At 50.1% G+C, this 18661-nt stretch overlaps 1 protein-coding gene across 2 annotated transcripts; it reads right to left on the minus strand.

The window, feature by feature from the left end:
* Window positions 1-621: 621 nt before the first annotated feature.
* AKAP8 (A-kinase anchoring protein 8) lies at window positions 622-18652 on the minus strand. 2 transcript variants are annotated; one of them, XM_027548060.1, is made up of 14 exons: window positions 18551-18652; window positions 15557-15595; window positions 14105-14137; window positions 13319-13595; window positions 12385-12868; window positions 11726-11855; window positions 11436-11482; window positions 10202-10235; window positions 8258-8345; window positions 6209-6350; window positions 5746-5839; window positions 5171-5301; window positions 3918-4013; window positions 622-2277 (listed from the first exon to the last, which is right to left on the minus strand). In XM_027548060.1, the coding sequence occupies exons 1-14, from the start codon at window positions 18567-18569 to the stop codon at window positions 1840-1842; spliced, it is 2052 nt and encodes a 683-aa protein (XP_027403861.1). In that variant the 5' UTR covers window positions 18570-18652; the 3' UTR covers window positions 622-1839. The 2 variants fall into 2 exon arrangements, with proteins under 2 accessions (XP_027403861.1, XP_027403862.1); XM_027548061.1 differs by lacking the exon at window positions 18551-18652 and adding an exon at window positions 17855-18287.
* Window positions 18653-18661: the final 9 nt, after the last annotated feature.

Consider the following 18661-nt stretch of genomic DNA (forward strand, 5'->3'; position numbering starts at 1 on the left):
GTAAACAGTGACAAGTTTTATTTTCTCGGGCTCCAAAATCACTGTGGACAGTGACAGCAGCCATGAAATTAAAAGGCGCTTGCTCCATGGAAGGAAATCTATGACAAACCTAGTGTATTAAAAAGTAGAGACATCACTTTGCCAACAAAGGTCCATACAGTCAAAGCTATGGGTTTTCCAGTAGTCTTATACAGATGTGAGTTAGACTATAAACAAGGCTGAACACCGAAGAATTGATTCTTTCAAACTGTGGTGTTGGAGAAGACTCTTGAGTCCCTTGGACAGCAAGATCAAACCAGTCAATCCTAAAGGAAGTCAACCCTGAAAGTTCCTTGGAAGGACTGATGCTGAAGCTCCAATACTTTGGCCATCTGATTCGAAGAGCTGACTCATTGGAAAAGACCCTGATCCTGAAAGATTGAAGTAGGGGCTGGAAGAGAATGAGATGGTTAGATAACATTGTTGATTCAATGGACATGAATCTGAGCAAACTCTGGGAGATTGACAGGGGAGCCTGGCATGCTGGAGTCCATAGGGTTGCAAAGTCAGACGCAACTTAGTGACTGAACAAAACAAATGCAGTATTAAGGAATGATTAGTAGAAAAGATTCAGAGGCACCGTTTCTTGCTTACTAAGCAATTTATTTGTTTTTAGTTCTACCATTTGACTTTTTCATAAATACCCATCTCACGTCTCCAATAAGGCTCCTTGAGAGCAGTGCACACACCTAAGTTTTGTCATGAATCAGTTACCACCTGTTGTATACCAGGTGCTCTCTTTTCTATCACCTCTTTTCTAATAACGTCCCGCTGGCCAGTGCCTTCCTAAGTGTGACAGCTCAAAGGCTTACAGGAAAACAGACCCAGCAGTACCATTTCAAAAGGGCGGTTATCTTCCAGTTCTTTTGATTATATTAAAGTGTAACTGTTGCTTACTAACCTTCAACACATGCTAGCTTTTCTTTCTTACAGATTCAGAAACTTCCAAAGGAATATTTATCTAAAATAAAATGTTTATTCACTTTCCACAGATAGGTATCTCTATGGCAGTTTATATTGATTTTCCATTCACAAGACATCAAATTTTCTTTTTAAATATATTTAAGTAAAAGTAACTCAATTTAAAGAAAAACAAGAAACCCTGAAGTAATGCAGAGGTGGGTCACAAATGAGGTAAAACATTGCAAAGGTGATTCACCAAGGACTAAAAGTTGGGAAACAATGCCCCAGGCAAAATATCCTCATTCTTGAGGGTAAGTAGGTGTGCTTCCAGTGGTTCACGTGTAAGATTCTTCAGGCCTTTGAGAATTCACTGACGTGACAGAATCAAATCACATGTTACCAAGATTCTGCTGCCTCTTGTGAAGGAGGACCACACACCACACAGTGCACCACAAAAGCAGAGATCAAAAACCGAAGCCAAAGTAAATTCTTGAAACTTTAACAAAAACAGTAAAAACTTTATAAAGCAAGATACATCCTAGTATTGAACTGCTCCCAGACCAAAAAATAAAAAGGGGTGCATTCAGCCAGTGGCTGTATTTAACAAGCAAAGTATCAGCAAGGTCTAATTATCCAACTTTTATTATTCCAACTATCATGTAAAGAGAGATGTCACAGCCACTTGGGGGAATGTACAACTTTTACAGCCTTCACACCAAGGCAGAAAGCCACACGACTCTTTGAGACAAGCCTGTGAGGTACACTTTTCTGAAGGAAATGGCTGTGTCTCTTTGCCAAAATAATATTCCAGTATCACATACCCTAGTACTACTTACAAACCAAAGGAGAGAGAATAATGCATTATATAACATATCCCTTGAAACAGGGAAAGAAGGATCATTCTGTGGGAACAGCATCTTTGGACTCTGCATCAGTCTGTTCCACTGTGGCTTCTGCAGCAGCTGTGGCTGTCACGGTGCTTTCTGACTCTGCTGCCATGGCCTCCACTTCGACTCCAGCCTCCGCAGCTTCACCTGCAGCTTCTCCGTCAGTGCTGCCCTTCCCGGGCGCCACTCTGCAGGGAGTCTCTGCTTCGGGGTAGGGACTACTGGTGGCTTCGGCCGTGTCTGTGGGGCCGTCCCGTTCGGCCAGCATCTCCCCACTTTCTGGAGCAGGAGCGTCCTCACCATCCACTGCCCTCACTGCTGCCGTAACCACCTCAGCCAAGACCTGGGCCGCCACCTCCTCAGGGGTCTCCTCCTTATCCTCACTTCCTAAAGGCTCATCTCCTTCTATTTCTGCATCACCAGCTTCACTGGTGAAAGGGTCTTCACCCTGGCCAAGAAGAGGAAACCCAGGTTAGTGCGGTCTAAACAACTGTCCAAACGAGAGACTGAGGCTCAGGCTGCTGGGAGTTCATGTTTTCATGATGGGCAGAGTCAATAAGAGAAACATTTTAAATCACATCAAGTGAGTCCATCCTAAACATGCTCAGAAAAAAACATCTCAGAAAAGCTTCATGAGCACTATTTTGCACTTGTTATTCAAGCATACAATGATGAGGAAAGGTTTAAAAAGTCATAGATATTCTTAACCCAATTAAAAAAAAAAAAAAACCCAAAACCCCAAACCTCATTTTAACAGGAAGTTCAGGCTTTTTTTTTTTTAATGTGGACCATTTTTAAAGTTTTTATTGAATCTAACACAATACTACTTCTCTTTTGTATTTTGATTTTTTGGCCACGTGGCATGTAGGATCTTAGTTCTCTGACCTGGGATCAAACTAGCATCCCTTGCACTGGAAGGCATATTCTTCATCACTGGACCACAAGGAAAAGTCCCAAGGCTCTTTCTAAAGTTTCATTTAAGCACACAGCCCAGGCATGAAGGTTACCCCCATTTTACAGTGAAGAGAATGAGACTTACTAACAATACCACTAGCAGATCAGAAAATGTTTTAAAATACAGTGTTTAGGACTTTCCTGGCAGTCCAGTGGTTAAGACTCCTAGCTTCCACTACAGGGGACGTGCGTTCGATCCCTGGTTGGGGAAACTAAGATCCCACATACCAAAAAAATAATGGTGTGTAGGGAGTTCCCTGGTGGCCTCACGCTTAGGATTCTGAGCTTTCACTGCCACGGCCTGGATTCACTCCTGGTCAGGGAACTGAGATTCCAGAAGCTATGAGGTAGGGCCAAAACGAAACCAAGTATTTAGAAGCTTGAGTTAACAGCTGACTCCAGAAACTTTAAGTCTGTCTAAGCCTCAAGGTAAAACACTGACCAGTCCTGGTTCTTACACTGGTTGTTTAAATTCTATCCCTTTACGGATGAAATGAATCTTCAAATACTGAAGCAATTAATAACTGAGAGGAGGGCAAACACGTCCCAGTCAGGTTATGCTGAATCTTAACTGCCAGCCCCAAACGTTGAAGTCGTGGGTCTGAGCACTTAGCAAAATGGGCTTCCGAAGGAGGAACCAGAGACTCTTCCAACCAGACTCCTCTCCAGGGTATCCTCCTTGGGATTTTTTTTTTTATTACTCTGCTCCTGATACCATGGCACTGCTAGCTCTTCCCTCTTCCTTGTTCCCCATCTTACGGTTGTCTCTGCTAGCAAAAATATGTTTTAGCATCTACATGAAGAATTATCATCTACTTCGTTTTTTTGTTTTGTTGTAAACATTTCACCATCATTTGGGTTGCTATTTTATGAAGAGACAGTCATGGTGATAGTCAGCACTACTGCACAGATTAATCAAGCAGGACCATTTCCCAGAGTTCCCAGACAAGCAGTGAGTCTCAGGGAATGCACAGTTGTGGAATCTCCAAGCCTGATACATTCCAACATCTCTCAATTCTTCAAAAGACTCAGAAATGCTAAACACTGCACTTTGGATAGAATTCCAAACCCAGAGAGTTAGTTCATCCTCCATTTCCAAAGCTTTTCCCATCTACTGGACTCTGAAGCACAAACCTTGAGGTATTTTTCCAGCATCTTCACTATATGTCTGTTGTTCAAAACACTCTTAGCCACATGGAGACTTGTTTTCTTGAACTGTTCAGCAGCCAACTACAAAGGGAATCAAACATGAGTTTTTAAAAATGGTGTGCACAGAGGAGCGAGAGAATAAACCAGCCTGGGTACACTGAGTTGTTCTGAGATTCGTCCTATGCAACTAAAATCTTTCTTCAGTATGGCAAGTCCCCAAGTGCTGGACTCCAATAATAAAAGCAAGCAAGCACTGGAGAAGAATCAGAACTGAGTCTGTGAAATAGTGGGGATAAGTCTGAGACCTTAAAAAGCGCAGGCACACCACTGATGTCCAAGTACCACCACGTACAAGCAAGGAAGAAATAAAAACATTTACAGATCAGAAGCTATGTGGACTCAGTAGGGGAGAAGGCCAAGCTTTTTCTTTTCAGTTTTCTGAGTTATTCTGACTTTACAAGTAAATTCTATAGGAAAAGTCTGAATGCTGCAAACATTTGACTGTTTTAGAGCCTAACTCAGATGATAATCCCTTGTTTGTACAGTGGTTTTTGTCTGGTCTTTAGTAATACCAGGAGATGATGGGCAGCCAGGTAGCTCCAATCTGGTAGTCAGGTAAACTAACCACAAAGATGCTAAACCAGGGCTTGGCAAGCTAGAGCCTGCAGGCCAGATGCGGCCACACCCATTCCCTTTACTTAAGGCCTGTGGCCATTTCTGCCCGTTAGCCACAGACTTGAGGATTAACAAGTTAAGGCAGGGACCTGATGGCTGGCAAAGCTAAAATATTTATAGTTTGACCCTTTATTTAAAAACAACAACAACCACCTGCCAATACTCTGGCATTTAGCCTCAGGCCCCATCAGCTAGTAAGGATCAAACCAATCCCTGACCCTGAGTCCTCCAGACCATTCTGCTCTGAGTGGTCCTCAGCCTCAGCTTGTAAGAAATCCAGTTTTTCAGCAACTGGGGAATTTACTCATGTGACTTACAGGGAATATTCTCAACTTGGGAAAATTTCCAGCTACTGTGTTTAGTCAATCTTAAGCAACACATTTTCCTCACATTTTAATAGAAACTGGGGTGCATGTTACAATCACTTCATGAAATGATGGACTTGATGGAATGTGGCAAAAGCCCCTAAAGATGTTCACTTCCACATGAGACACACAAAGTTCTGAACCCCTCGCACTACAGCCAGGACTGCTTGCCCCACCCCACACCAGGGGGGCACTCACCCGGCGATTGTGATTGTGGTCAACAGAGTGCAGGTGCCGCTGGAGGAGCTGGGGCTGCGCCGGGATCAGCATGTCACAGGCCAGGCAGTGAGCAGCCTCTATTTTCTTGAAGAAGTGCTCCTGGCCAATCCCTGTTGACAACACCCAGTCTTGTGGGATTTGGGTCGGCATCCAAGTGATGCTTCTCTCCCACTCACTCCCCATCAGGGCTCACATTTTCTCCCCATGGCCCTAAAGATTTAGTAAGGCCAGAATCTGAGACACGCATCACCTGCCCTCCAGCAGGTGCATGGAGACAGAACACAAGGCCTCCGCACCTGGGAACTTTATTTTTAACTTTTCTCATCCTTCGGTCCTTTCTCTTCATGCTAAGCAGGAAAAACATCAGAGTGCTTAAATAGCACCCCAATAAGCTGCCTGTAGAGCTGTCATCTACCTTAGGCCACACATGAAGGTCTCCTTCCCCTGGTAAGCGCCCCTCCCATTTGTCTTCACTTTGTCACATTTTCAGCCACTCTGACCTGGGCTCTGTGATCTGGACTAACACCCACCCTCCACCTCAGATCGTAACTCACCTTTGAAAGGATCTGGTTTTGGTTTTGTACTTTCCTTCTCCATCAGTTCCTGACGCCGTTTCTCAATTTTCTTATTCCTGTTTATAATGTATTCCTAGAGAGGTTGGGAGTGAATGAGGGGAGAATGAAATGAGGGGAGATGGCGCATGTGGGTATTTTTTCAACTGTACCAGCGGCAGCTCACCAAGGGTGGCTGCCAAGCCCACGGTGGGTGGTGACAGCCTTATCTCAGCTGTCTTATCTTATCTCAGGATTGGAAGACAGCCATCAGAGCAGCTCCATGGGCAGAATTAATTCGAACTACAATGAGTGGAGCTCTCACTGTCCTTCTGCCTCAGGGACCTGCACGCTGCTATTCTGGAAAAAGAAGTCTGGACCTAGTTTAGGCTTCCCTTCTCCGCCGGGGATTCAACACCTGCAGGATCACTGGGACACGCCGTGATGGAGGCTGAGTGTGATTTACCTGGAGGAATTCCACCGTCTTGTCAGGCAGCTTGGTACTTATAAAGCGCAGTGTCTCTTTGTGAAACTTGCTTTGCAAATGCTTCTGGATTTCTTCATCTTCAAAGCTACGGAACTTGCACACGGAACAAGCAAACTGAATCCTGGAGAAGGAAGACAAAACGAAAAGCAGTGTTGGAGATAACCAGCTTATCTCTGCATCAGAGTAACAGTTACTCCAAGCTTCTCCATATTAAGAATCAGAGTACAAAGAAGAAAAAAAAAAAGAATCAGAGTACAACCTTGCAAGTATTTCAGGAAAATGATTACTGTAGCACTTTACTACCATACCACTTTTTTTGGCCCAAAGAGGTGGAGACTTTTCAGAACTGTGGATTCCCTAAGTCTCTAGCCCATTGCTCTGAGGACCTAGAACCCAACTCCATAGCTTCTCAGATGTTTCTTTCTGCAGCCACTTGGAAGATACAAGACAACTGACCCCATTTAGTACCACAGAATTCCTGATGATCTCATAAAATTCAAAACTCACATGATCTCAGTTCGCCAATGGGACTCAACGGAAGGACACATGATACCTAAGGATGAAAACTGAGGTTTCTTCGTTGTGTGCTTTCAAAATCTCACCAGATACATACATGCCGTATGACAAGGGGAGAGCACCCTACAGACAGACTCCCAAACACCCAGAGCTGGGTGTTGCCTCCCTCAGCTCTGCTCCTCATGGGTCTAAGAGCAGAGGCCCTGTGCCACTCAGGACTCCTCCTCGGCCAAATCCGAGTTCTGCTGGACAAGTGCCACAAACACCCTTGCCTTTGCAGATACCCCCGAAAGAGGAGTGAAGAGGAAAATCTCCTGGGCCCTGTGTGCACAACTGTCAGGAAGCCACCAAATAAATACAGGGTTCCCGGTTCTCTGCTGCATCTTGACCTCCCCTGTGACACCTTCTCCAATGTTTTTGAGGATCATTAGTCACTAAGGCAGTCTAAGTGAAAGTCGCTCAGTCGTGTCTGACTGTTTGCGACCCCATGGACTGTCCCTGGAATTCTCCAGGCCAGAATACTGGAGTGGGTAGTCTTTCCCTCTCCAGGGGATCTTCCCAACCCAGGCATCAAACCCAGGTCTCCTGCATTGTGGGCGGATTCTTTACCAGCTGAGCCACAAGGGAAGCCCAGGGCAGTCTAAAGATTCCTTTAAAATTAATCTCAATTCCCATGTGGCATGAAAACAGATCTAGAATGACTGTCATTTTTATTCATCTGTTTAAAGATAAGATTTCAGTGAATTCTGCAATACTTGGAACTCCTCCTTCCCCGCTTTCCAGCCTCTACTGTTTGTTCTTTTGCTAAGTGTTACTTGCACAGGAAAACCATTATCCCCATTTGAGCCTTAAGGGCAAGGATTTCCTCTCAAGTCTTCAAGAGAACCTGCGCACAGGGAAGTAGCCAGCTTGGTCAAGGCCTCATCAACCATGTACTCCAGTGGTTTATGAGGAGAGGTGCAGTGTGCTCATACCAATGCCCTTTGCGGTTTGCACTGCTGCTTTTAAATCTTGAAGTTTGACTTCTATACATGTCAAACTCCACAAGTGGTTTGGATTTATATGGACAAGGCACCCAGAACACCTTGGCAGCTTGGCTAAATACACTTCACCTGTCTGGGATGACAGCCAAGAGACAAGGGAACTCCTTCCTCACAGGCCTGCAGGAGGGCAAGCAACACCAACAAGGATAAGACTCAGTATGTTTCCCAAGTTTTGTCTCCCATTGACCTGACAAGGCTTTCCTGACACACACCCAGAGTCAGATGGTAGGCTGCTGGACTGGAAAAGCAAGATAGGGAAGGACACAGACAGCAGGTGGGCCGTAGTATGAGTGGGGTGGGCAGGCCGTGTCTCCCCAGCTCATCCCAACCTTATCAGGCCCTGAGGGGTGGGTGGGGGGGTTGGAAATGAAGTGACGAGGCCCCTCACCCCCAACACTACGGAGTGAAGACAGATGCGCTCAGGAGAGCCTTGACTATGCTCACCTCATCTGCCTCCTCACCTCCTCACCTGTCAGCTGCTCGGTCTCGCATCCTGTCTCTCCTCCTCTGCTTTTCCCTTCTCTTCTTCACTTCATCGTCTTCGTCGTCCTTCTCTCCTGCAACAGAGAAGTCCCTTCCAGACCCTCTGAGGAGCCTGTAGAGGTGCTGAGCACCAGGGCTTTGACGGGGGCCACAGCTGTGCCACCATACCCCATGCCCTGCTGTGCCCTCCACGCATGGCAGGGTCAGGACACCCTGAGGCAGCAAGGGGCTGTCAAAGGCTCCCAAAAGGAGTGGGCCTTTGATGAGAACCCTGAGCAGTTCCCAGGGGAGTCACATCACTCCCCCCCCAGGGCCTGATAAGGTTGGGATGGGCCAGGGACACGGCCCGCCCACCCCACTCACACTACGGCCCACTTGCTCTGTCCTTCCCTATGTTGCTTTTCCAGTCCAGCACCCTACCATTGGGTCTTCTCCCAATGTTACTTAAGGAGACAGAAGCGATTCTCCCCAGGCAGCAGCTGGACGGCCTCAGAGAGTGACGCCAGCCACTCTGCCGCCCTCTGTCCCACTGCCAGGTGGGCTATGACAGCCGTCCTGCAAGCCTCCTCTGAGCTAGGGCCTCAGCAGGTCTGACAATCCCTGCTGGCCCAGACTCTACCTCCCACTCACAAGAACCATCAATCTCTGGCTTTCCCAGCGATATGCAGGAAGCAATCCCAGAAATAAAAATGGGAAGAGACCAAACGGTCCTCCGTCCACCCCATGGGGCCAGCGCGGGAGCTCCGGAGAGAGCCGTGCAGCCCAGAGGTGCAGCCTGGGCCAGGCTGCCTCACCGTGGCTCAGGGCCAGGGCCGGATGCTGAAACAAGGTTGGATAAGCATCTGAACTGTAACCCCTACCCCTGATGCCAGTCACGAGACTGTCCCACGAAGATGGCGACCGGCGTGCGCTGCTCAGAAGCCTCTCAAAAGGGCGTGTGGGATTTTTGGCAAGAGATCACTGCCTGAAACTATTACTGCTGTTTAATAGCAAAGTCATCCCGGGCAGGCAGCAGGACCTGTGCGCAATAAACATGTCACCTTTGCTTTAGCATTTACCCCGCTGCACGAGCCGCTAAATGCTCTGTGGTCCCATGCTATGGATGTAATCGCTTCAATAAACAGGGCAGGAGGACCTCAGAGGGTTGGCTAAACCTGAACATGTAAGAGAAGGAGCATCTAAGTCAGGGCCTTCATAATTAATGGGAGCAGCCTGTGCGAAACCAGCTATGGACATACCCACGGGAACAGGAGAGAAACAAGTGGCTGCCTCTCCACACCCCTCCTAAAGGGCTCAACGTTCCTCTGTTCTTGCCACTCAATTGTGACTCTTAAGTCTCTCACACTGGAACTGCTGGGGCCTGCTGAGCAGTGCCTGCCTCTGGAGGATCCAGGCCCCCCACCCCCTGCGCCCCTCCCAGGCAGGCATCTGATCTCTGCCCCACACTGTGCCAGTGTCCCCACCACAGAGGCCAGAAGCACGGCCCTGGCCTGGCAAGCAAGGGGGCTGTGGACAGAATGAAGCCCAGGAGCAAACAGTACAGGGACCTGCACTGGCCAAAGGGGGAACAGAGAAGACAGGCTGGAGGGTGCCTTTTCTCTTCTCTCTTGCATTTCTGAGACTCTCTCCTCCCTACCACTTCAAGCTACTGCAGATACCCAGCGATGAGTTCCCCCTGCCTCCAGGGCCTGCACTGAGTGAGGCAAACAGACCCATTTCCAGCAAGTGTTGCTGCAAACACCAAGGCAAAGCCTCAGAGTGAGTGGCAAGGCCAAGGCCCACCTGGCAGCCACGGCCCCTCTTCTGCCCTGAGTCTCCAGCCCCTCCTCCAACCTTGCTCAGAAGCCCAGCTCAGCTGGGTATCAGGCAGTGAGTACAGGGCAGCTGGGCAGACACAAGAAAGCTCAAAGGGATGCTGGGGGATGCCTACCTCTCTGTCTCCCGGAGTCAAAGGATTCGTCCTCCTGAAAAAGGGCACAAAGGCACACTGTGAGGTGGAATTTTTAGAGCTCTCCACAAGCAGCCAAGCCCCCTGCCACCAGGAACACAGCCACAGCGCATCAGGACAAGTCCCAGGGCCACGGGACGGGGCCTGAGCGTCCTGCCACTAGTCCTGCTTGCCTTCTGAGGCTCTGTGCTAACAACTAACTTGCTTTTTTTAAATTAAAGACACAGACTAGCTTTCAGTTCTTTCTAAATCTAGAGAACTGCTGCTGCTGCTGCTACAGGCGTGTCCGCCTCTGTGTGACCCCGTGGACGGCAGCCCACCAGGCTCCTACCTCTGGCAAATGCACACCTCTGCACATGGGATACCCAAAGTGCATCCATCAACAATGTCGAGAAACCCCGATTTGTAGAAAAAGCTAGTCCTAGCACTCTTTCCTGAAAATGGGCTTTATGACATTTCCCAGCTACATTTACATCTACCAAAAATGATAACGAGTCAGGTATAGATAAAAACTCATATAACTGAACCCAGTTCTTAGACATCAAGCTGATATACAGATCTATCAGCAGGTATACAGAAATTCCCAGACTCAACATCTAAACAATCTAGACAAGGGACAAGCAAGATAATCAGAGGAGCTGAAAAGTCACTGTACCCAGGGCCTTCCTCCCCGCCCCTAACCTCATCTGATCATCAGAAGCCCCGGGATGAAGCTTCACACGCCCAGATTTCCTGTCCTGCCCCAGACTTGGATTAGAGTTTGCAGGAGGCAGCAAAGGCTTGCACCCCAGGTACTTGTGCCTGGTCCTGGCTAAGAGCCAGCCTCTGATACCCATCTCCCATGACTGGTTTTAAGAGCTGAAGGACAGGGATACAACTCAGCACCAGCATAGAGCTGGTAAGTAAATGAGTCTTCAGTGCCTATTTGAAAGCCTCAGCCTACGTGGCCACTGCAGTTACCATGTGGCAGCCAGGCACATCACTGTGAGGACCTAGGAATGGCTGGGGAGAGGGCTGGGAACGTTTTCAGGAAAACAAGGATTGTTTCAAGTGGAAAACTCTCAGAAACCGAGCTGCAAGTCTGATTATTAAATTGACTCATAAGGTGGAGTTGAATCTACCACAGCAGCTGTTCCTGCCTCTCTGTGAGGAAGACACTAAAGGAAGAAATCCCACACTAGAGACACTGGAGGTTGATCGGTAAAGGCGAACTTACACCCCTGAATTCTTCATCTCCTGATCGGAAGTCACCAGCTCCATCATCTACCAAACACAAAGGAATAAAGAAAGTCAGCCCCTGGCAGTGGGCCCACTCCCTGTTTTCACTTCCCAAACTCACTGTCCAGAGTGACTGTGCTCATCCTGACTACAGTGGGGACTGTGGCACTGCGAGTGACACACGTCATTGAGTTCCCCTGTGTGCGCTGTCCAGACAGGCAGGCAGAACACCAAACATGCAGCTGACCCATCTTATACCCACCCTGGCCTACTGGCCCCAGGGCATACCGTTTTCAGAAAAATCTCCCTCACTGTCAGCTCGAGCTTGTTTGGTGTCAGGCTCGTCATAAATCTGCAGCTGCTTCCGTTTCCTGCCCAAGCTTTCTGGACCACAGCGATTGAACCCTCTCCGCCGAGGCTACAAAGAGAAGCACACTCCCATGTATTGCTTACTCTGATGGTCCCCATTTGTCCCCAGAGCAATGAAGAACAAAGGGATTGTCAGGTCAGAGAACAAGGGCAAAAAAGGTCTTTCAGAAAGCAAAGGAAGACACCATAGTTGGAACCTCTCCCACCCTCACCCCCCCCGCCGAAACACAAAAACTTTATGCTGAGTGAAAGAAGCTGGACACAAAAGGCCACGTATTACATGACTGCCTTCATATGAAATGTCCAGAAGGACATCTAGAGAGACAAAAGCTAGATTAACTGTTGCCATGCATTGAGGGAGAGAAGAGGAAACGACAGGTTTCTTTCTGGGATGATGGAAACACTCTTAATTACATAATAGTGAAAAGTGAAGGTTGCACAACTCTGCACATTTTCACTAGAAGTTGAACTGCACTTTAAAAAAGTGACATAAGGTCTCGGAAGATCTCTAAAATACTTTAAAGATAAACATATAAAAAAACACAAACAAGGCAGGTTAGAGCTTGGCAAAGGCTTACCTGATCTCTTATCCGGGTCTGTGACCGGCCACATCCATAGGGCACAGAGTTGTCATAACCACCTGCCCCCTGCATGCCCATCATGCCAAAGTCAGGGGCCATGGACTGGGAGAAGAGGGAAGGTGGGGGCCTGCTGGGGGAGGGGCCTCCAAGGCCCCGCCCACCCACATAGTTCATCTCTGTCCACGGAGTAGAAAGAGGCTCAGAGGCGGCTGCAGGTGGCATGAAGGGGTCACTGCGCATAAATGTGCTGGGGTTGCTCCGGTCCTGGAAGCGGCCCTGGCCGCGGCCCCGCATGAAGCCATCGAGGGAGCCCCGCTCACGGGTTGGGTCCCGGCAGTCACTGTACTGACCACCAAAGCCGCCATTGCGGTTGGGCCCCAGGTCAAAGTCATAGTCGTAGCTGTAGCCGGGGCGGTAGGGATTGTGCTCAGGCAGGCAAGGCCTGGAATCATAGGACTCAAACGACTGGAAGCGAAAGGAGCTGCAAAGAAAGCACAACCCATCACCACACTGTCCAGGCACGATCTCAACGCCTCCTGCAAAGCACACCTCCCTACATTCAGAGCAGCAAAACCAAACTGCCATGCACCCCTCTGAGATGCTCACAAAGTAAAACATACTGAATCCCTCTGAAACACCACTGAACAAGGGGAGTGAAACCCTGGCCGCAGGAACAGGGAGAAGATGCTGGGTGCCTGATGCAGAAGTAAGGGGTCTTACATAGTTGAGCTAACGGGCATGCCCTAAGGCCCACCACCCAGGAAACCAGCAAGTCCTACCAAATGCCTCTGCCCCAACAAAGGCTCAACTTATCTGCCCTACACTGAGGAGGGAGCTGGGGAAGAGCCCTCCCAGGACGAGCAGGTGCCCACTCCCTCTATACAAAGCGGGGCACGTGGGACCCCGGGGAAGGACTCAGGTCTATAATCACCTCTCCCGGTCCTGCATGCCCTCCCCACCGCTGCTGCTCCCGCCCCTTCCTCCTTCCTTGGACATCATGTCCAAACGCTGGTTGATCTTGGCGATGAGGGAGTCAGAACTGTCAGTGCATGGTTCTGGGCCGTAAGAAGCCATGTGCATGGCAGGGCCCCCAGGCGCCAGGCCGTCGCTGGCCTTGGTGGCCTCCCATGAGGCTGGGCCGTAGCTGTAAGTTGCTCCTGTGGTGACGCTGGTGTTCTGGGCACCATAGTAATTGTAGTTTTCATAACCTGATGGAGGGAGGAAGAGCTAAGTCAGATCTCAGCAGCTACAAGACCAGTCCCTGGGGGACAAGTCAGGCAAGGAGCACCCACTGCCTGTGAAGAAGGAAAAGGGTCCTGGGATCAAGGGCTACTGCCCCTGCCCCAGCACTGCACACGTCACCTGCCAACAGGCGGCAGGAGGGCACGGCCTCAACTCTGAGCAGTGGGTTTTTTATACCGAATCATAGGACTTGCTTCTCATCCAAAGCCAGAGAGCCCAGGAGCTGGCAGTTGGAAGACTGATGGACCCACCAAAGAACAGACCACCACCACAACCCTCCCTACCCGCTACCTCCAGTAAGCTCCCTCGGAGGCCTGCCCCCAGCACTCCCCCATATCTCAGATCCAGTCTGCTGAGCCTTCAGGACAACTGTGAGCACACCAAGGATGGGAGATGGGGGTCCCTGCACCCCAGCCCCTCTAGGTAGCTGGTCAGAGGCCTACTTACCCACCCACAGACCCCTAGAAGGGCTTACCTTGCCAGCTGGCCACACCAGTTCCATATGTACCTTAAATTAGAAGAAACAAAAACATACAAGATGTCGGTTTACAAAACGAAGGCATGTAAGACCTAGTTCCACACCCCAACCCCAGCCCCAGCCCAGACACTGAAGGACGGTTGTCACCTTACTCCACCATCCACAGGGCCAGAGCCGGGGGTGGCTAGGTCAGTGCTGCAAGGAGGCCCCCTTGGTTGCCCACTGAGGTCAGGAAAGGTGCGGTCCACTAGCTGTAAAACTCACTTCCTACAGAAATGCTCAGCTAAGCATAACCAGGGCATCTCTCCTAAGTAAGCTGTCCTTTAGGGCAACAGAAAGGACACTACAGTCTTTTCCCAGGAAGCTTGTCCAGCGTGGGCCAGCAGCGAAGAGGCTGCCAGGCCAGGTCCCCAGGCAGAGCTGTTCTAAAGTGCCAGTTTTCACCCGGCGCCAGATCTAAGGCACCGCCAACAGCATGGAGTGCACTGGTGGAGAATCATGTCCCCAGCTCAACTGAGCAGGGACATTGTGTGCCTGAGCAACACAGAAGGCCTCCTGCTGGGAAACTAGGTGATAGGTGGAAAAGCGACTCAAAAGCGACCCTGCTGCCAGTGGGGCAAGGGCCAAGTCCCAGGCTCAGAAAACAAAGGAAACCTTCAACCAATCCCCTGGAACAAATGCTGGCAAAAAGCAGAAAACCTGGCCCACCAGAGAGCACATTCTAGTTCTTCAAACACACTAAGTACCATGATGAGGACTCCTGAGCAGCGTCCATGGACGGGCCCAGGGCCAAATCTAGTCCACAGCCCTGTTTTTGTAGGGCCCACAAGCTAAGAATGGGTTTTATGTTTTTAAACGAATACTCCATAAAATACAAATTCTGACAAAGGACACATTTTCATATCTGTCAAAACTCACAAAACTGTGTAACAGAGTAAAAACTCATGTGAACTATAGACCATACATTGTATGAACACTGGATTATAAACTGTAACACATTCTGCTAACTATAATAATTAGGGGAATTGTGCCTGGGTCGAAGATAGGCTGTAGGTGTGCATATGAAGTTCTATGTACTATCTGATCAATCCCATTAAGTCTACAACTACTGAAAAGTATTATTTATAAAAATCTTTGGTTATACCCTCAACTATTGACTTAAGATAGAACAACAGAAATTGTTAAAATAAAGACTGTTCGATGACATAATGGAAATCACATGGCATGCAAATCTCAGTGTCTTTATGTGAACATTACTGGCACAGAGTCCTACCTTCTTGTTTATAAACTGTCTATGGTGGCTTCTGCACTATAGAGACCATGTAGCCTGCAAAGTCAAAAAATTTACTATCTGGCCCTTTACAAAAAAGGCTTCCTGGTTCCAGCTATGTTCATGCTAGTGCTGGCGGGGGGTAGCCCATGCCTCCCTGACAAGCAGGTCTCACTTACCCTGGGTGTTGGTAGGTCCAGCACTCCACGCCCCATAACCTGTGAACATATTTGTGAGTTACAGTCATATTTGTCACACCAGAGAACAAGTGCTTCTGAGGAGCATAAAGGAATCTCCTTGAAGGGGATGAGTGCCAGCCTTACAAGAAGGCAGCACAACCACAACAATGCCCCCCAAGTCACCCCACAGCTGGCTTTTGCATTATCACACTCCACCTGCCTGAGGTCAAAGCAGAAAAAAGAGGAGGAGGATGGGCCTCCGTGACAGTTTGGTCCATTGCCTGCTGAGGGACCTTGACCTAAGCCTCAACCCACAACTGAGGAAGACACAGGACTAGCTACCAGCTCACTCACCATTAGGACATAGTCCCCACCCCCAGCCCCTCCAGCAGCAGTAAGAACCTCATAACTGGGAACAAACTTTGATTATCTGGAGCCAACAGCTGTGCCTCTATAGGCCTTGCTTCTTTTGACTCTGAACTCTCCAATGCTCCCCTGGGCCTTGAAGTCCCAGGGCTTCAGCCTGGTCCTGAGGCATCAGATGGCATTCCTCTCTGGTGGCTCCCCCGGCCCCTCCGGACACTCCCATGACAGCATCTATCTGGTCCCTCTTCATCTGTGTCTCCAGCCTGGCACTGAGCTGGGCACAGGTAACCATTCACACCTGCTAAATGACTTCAACTCTGCAAAGCCTCCTCTCTCTCAAATACCTCCCTTCTCTCCTACCAGGACTGGAGTTGCTGCTGCTACCGCTAAGTCGCTTCAGTCGTGTCTGACTCTGTGCGACCCCATAGAAGGCAGCCCACCAGGCTCCCCTGTCCCCGGGATTCTCCAGGCAAGAACACTGGAGTGGGTTGCCATTTCCTTCTCCAATGCATGAAAGTGAAAAGTGAAAGTGAAGTCGCTCAGTCATGTCCGACTCTTAGCGACCCCATGGACTGTAGCCCACCAGGCTCCTCCGTCCATGGGATTTTCCAGCAAGAGTACTGGAGTAGGGTGCCATTGCCTTCTCCGACCAGGACTGGAGTAGGAAATGGCAACTCATGCCGGTACTCTTGCCTGGAAAATCCCATGGACAGAAAAGTCTTGTGGACTGCCGTGCATGGGGTTGCAAGAGCTGGACGTCAGTTAGCGACTGAGCACGAATGTTCTTACCAAGACAATCCAAACCATTAGATGAATGCCTACTGTATGCCCACACGAGACTGACACTCAGCTGGTGATCCCAGAATGCCATTCAGAGGGAGGTAGGGAGCTAAGGCTCAGATGTTATGGGACTTGAACTGAAGTCACCCTGCTGAAGGTTATCTCCCGTCACACAGATTTCCACGTCTATGCAGCAGAAAAGCAGAGTAGTGATTCTAACAGCAACTGACCAATTCTGTGGCACTGGTCTAACTAAGAAGCATAAACCGTTCACATAACCTCAAGACCCTTGAAATAGGTACTGTTCACTCTGTTGTACACAGGGGTTCCAGACTATAAGTCACTTGCCGAAGAACATGTTAAGGAGCAGGAAGAGGAGGACCTGGACCCAGATCGAGGTGCCTCCGCTGGCCAAGAAGCAACTCTTAAACTGCAACAAGTCTTAAGAAATAAACAACTCTAGGTGGAAAAGCTACAGATTCTGGGAGGCCGTTGCACTTAAACCGAGCCTGAAAAGGTTTTTTGGTAGGTAGGAAGGGGAGCAGGGTGTAACCCCTCTAAGCTATGAGCACAGGTAAGGCAGGATTATTACTAGCTGAAAAGTCTGGTTAGGGAAGCAGGCAAAGAATGGTGAGATCCAGTCAGACTGCAGAAAAGACCGGAGAACCAGGCTGAACCACTCAACGACCTTGGAGCCACCCAAGCATACCAGGACACCAGGACCTTTCTGCTTCTCTGCAATTTCAGCTGCTGGCCTCCTGCTAATGCTGCCCTTTCAAAACACGCGCCTTCCCTGAAGCAGCCAAGATCTGATCGCCCGTGTCTGAACCTCACAAGCCCGGGCAGAGATCCGCGCCGGGTCAAGCCCAGTCCTGCATATTCCAACTGTTCCCTGCAGGTAAACGCGGCTTCCAGCACGCAGCAAAGGCCTCCTAGGAGGCTCAGATTCCAGAGACAGAGCAGGTCGCTCGAGGTCCGTCCTGCCGCAGACCCTGAAATCCAAGTGGGTAAAGGGCACTTTCCACCTCACACAACCCCTCTGGCGTCTCCAGGCCACCACAGAAGACAACCTTTAGGAGAACCACCGTCTGTCACGACCCCAGAGCACAACGAGTTTCCAGGCTTTGATCAAGAAGGTACCCCGCATCTGACCCTCAGTATCTTGTCCCAGATGTGCTTGAACCAGGTCCGCGACAGGCGCCCAGTGAGGCTAATCACTGCAGAGGCTGCACTAGGTCCCGCTGCTCTGCACCGCCCGGCTGGCGGCAAGGGGTCGGAATCTGCGCAGCCCACACGGCCTTCGGGATCAGCGCCCCAGGCCTCCTGTGCCGTACGGAGGCCCCAGCCAACCCCGCAGGTTCCCAGACAGGCAGGCACGACAGCCCTGGAAGAGGCAGCGGTCTCGTCTCGGTCCCAAGCCACAGATCCCGTGCCCCACGAGTCCCGTCATAGCTCCGCCTCCCGGCGCCGCCATTTTGTGGCGTCTTCCAAAAGGGACACCGGGCCTGCGAGCGGCGGGGTTCGGCAGGGCCCGGCCGACCCAGCCGGGGCTGAAAAACTGAAACGACCCCGACTGCCTGAAGCGCCCCCCGAAGTCCGCCCCAGCGTCGGCCCGCCGAACTCGGCCAACGTCCTCAGGCCCCGTCGGCCAATCGCACGCAGCGCCCCGGGAACGACAGGGCCGAGGTCCAATGAGCTGCGCGCGCGCGTCCCGGCCGCCTCTCCGCAAAACCAAACTGCGGTAACCGCGCTCAGGTGTAGTCTCCGGCCCGCGGCCCCCTGCACCGCGTCGGAACTGTGCCCGGACACTACCTTCCCGCCCCACCCCACAGAGTCGCCCACACCAACCTCCGTAGCCCTGATCCATGTCTTCAGCTCCGCCCGCCAAGCAGCTCCTTTTTCTAGGCTACCACAGGACGCATGCGCTCAACGCACTTCCCGCCGTCCTCTACTGGTAGA

The sequence above is a fragment of the Bos indicus x Bos taurus genome, chromosome 7, assembly GCF_003369695.1.
Source record: "Bos indicus x Bos taurus breed Angus x Brahman F1 hybrid chromosome 7, Bos_hybrid_MaternalHap_v2.0, whole genome shotgun sequence".
NCBI classification, from domain to species: domain Eukaryota; kingdom Metazoa; phylum Chordata; class Mammalia; order Artiodactyla; family Bovidae; genus Bos; species Bos indicus x Bos taurus.

Excerpts from the sequence above, each read along its gene's own strand:
- AKAP8 (XM_027548060.1), bottom strand. Across the intron at positions 11,483-11,725 it reads GGGAGATTTTTCTGAAAACG|ATGATGGAGCTGGTGACTTC; the intron begins GTATGCCCTGGG and ends TGTGTTTGGTAG. Across the intron at positions 6,351-8,257 it reads CGAGACCGAGCAGCTGACAG|GATTCAGTTTGCTTGTTCCG; the intron begins GTGAGGAGGTGA and ends TTCCTTCTCCAG.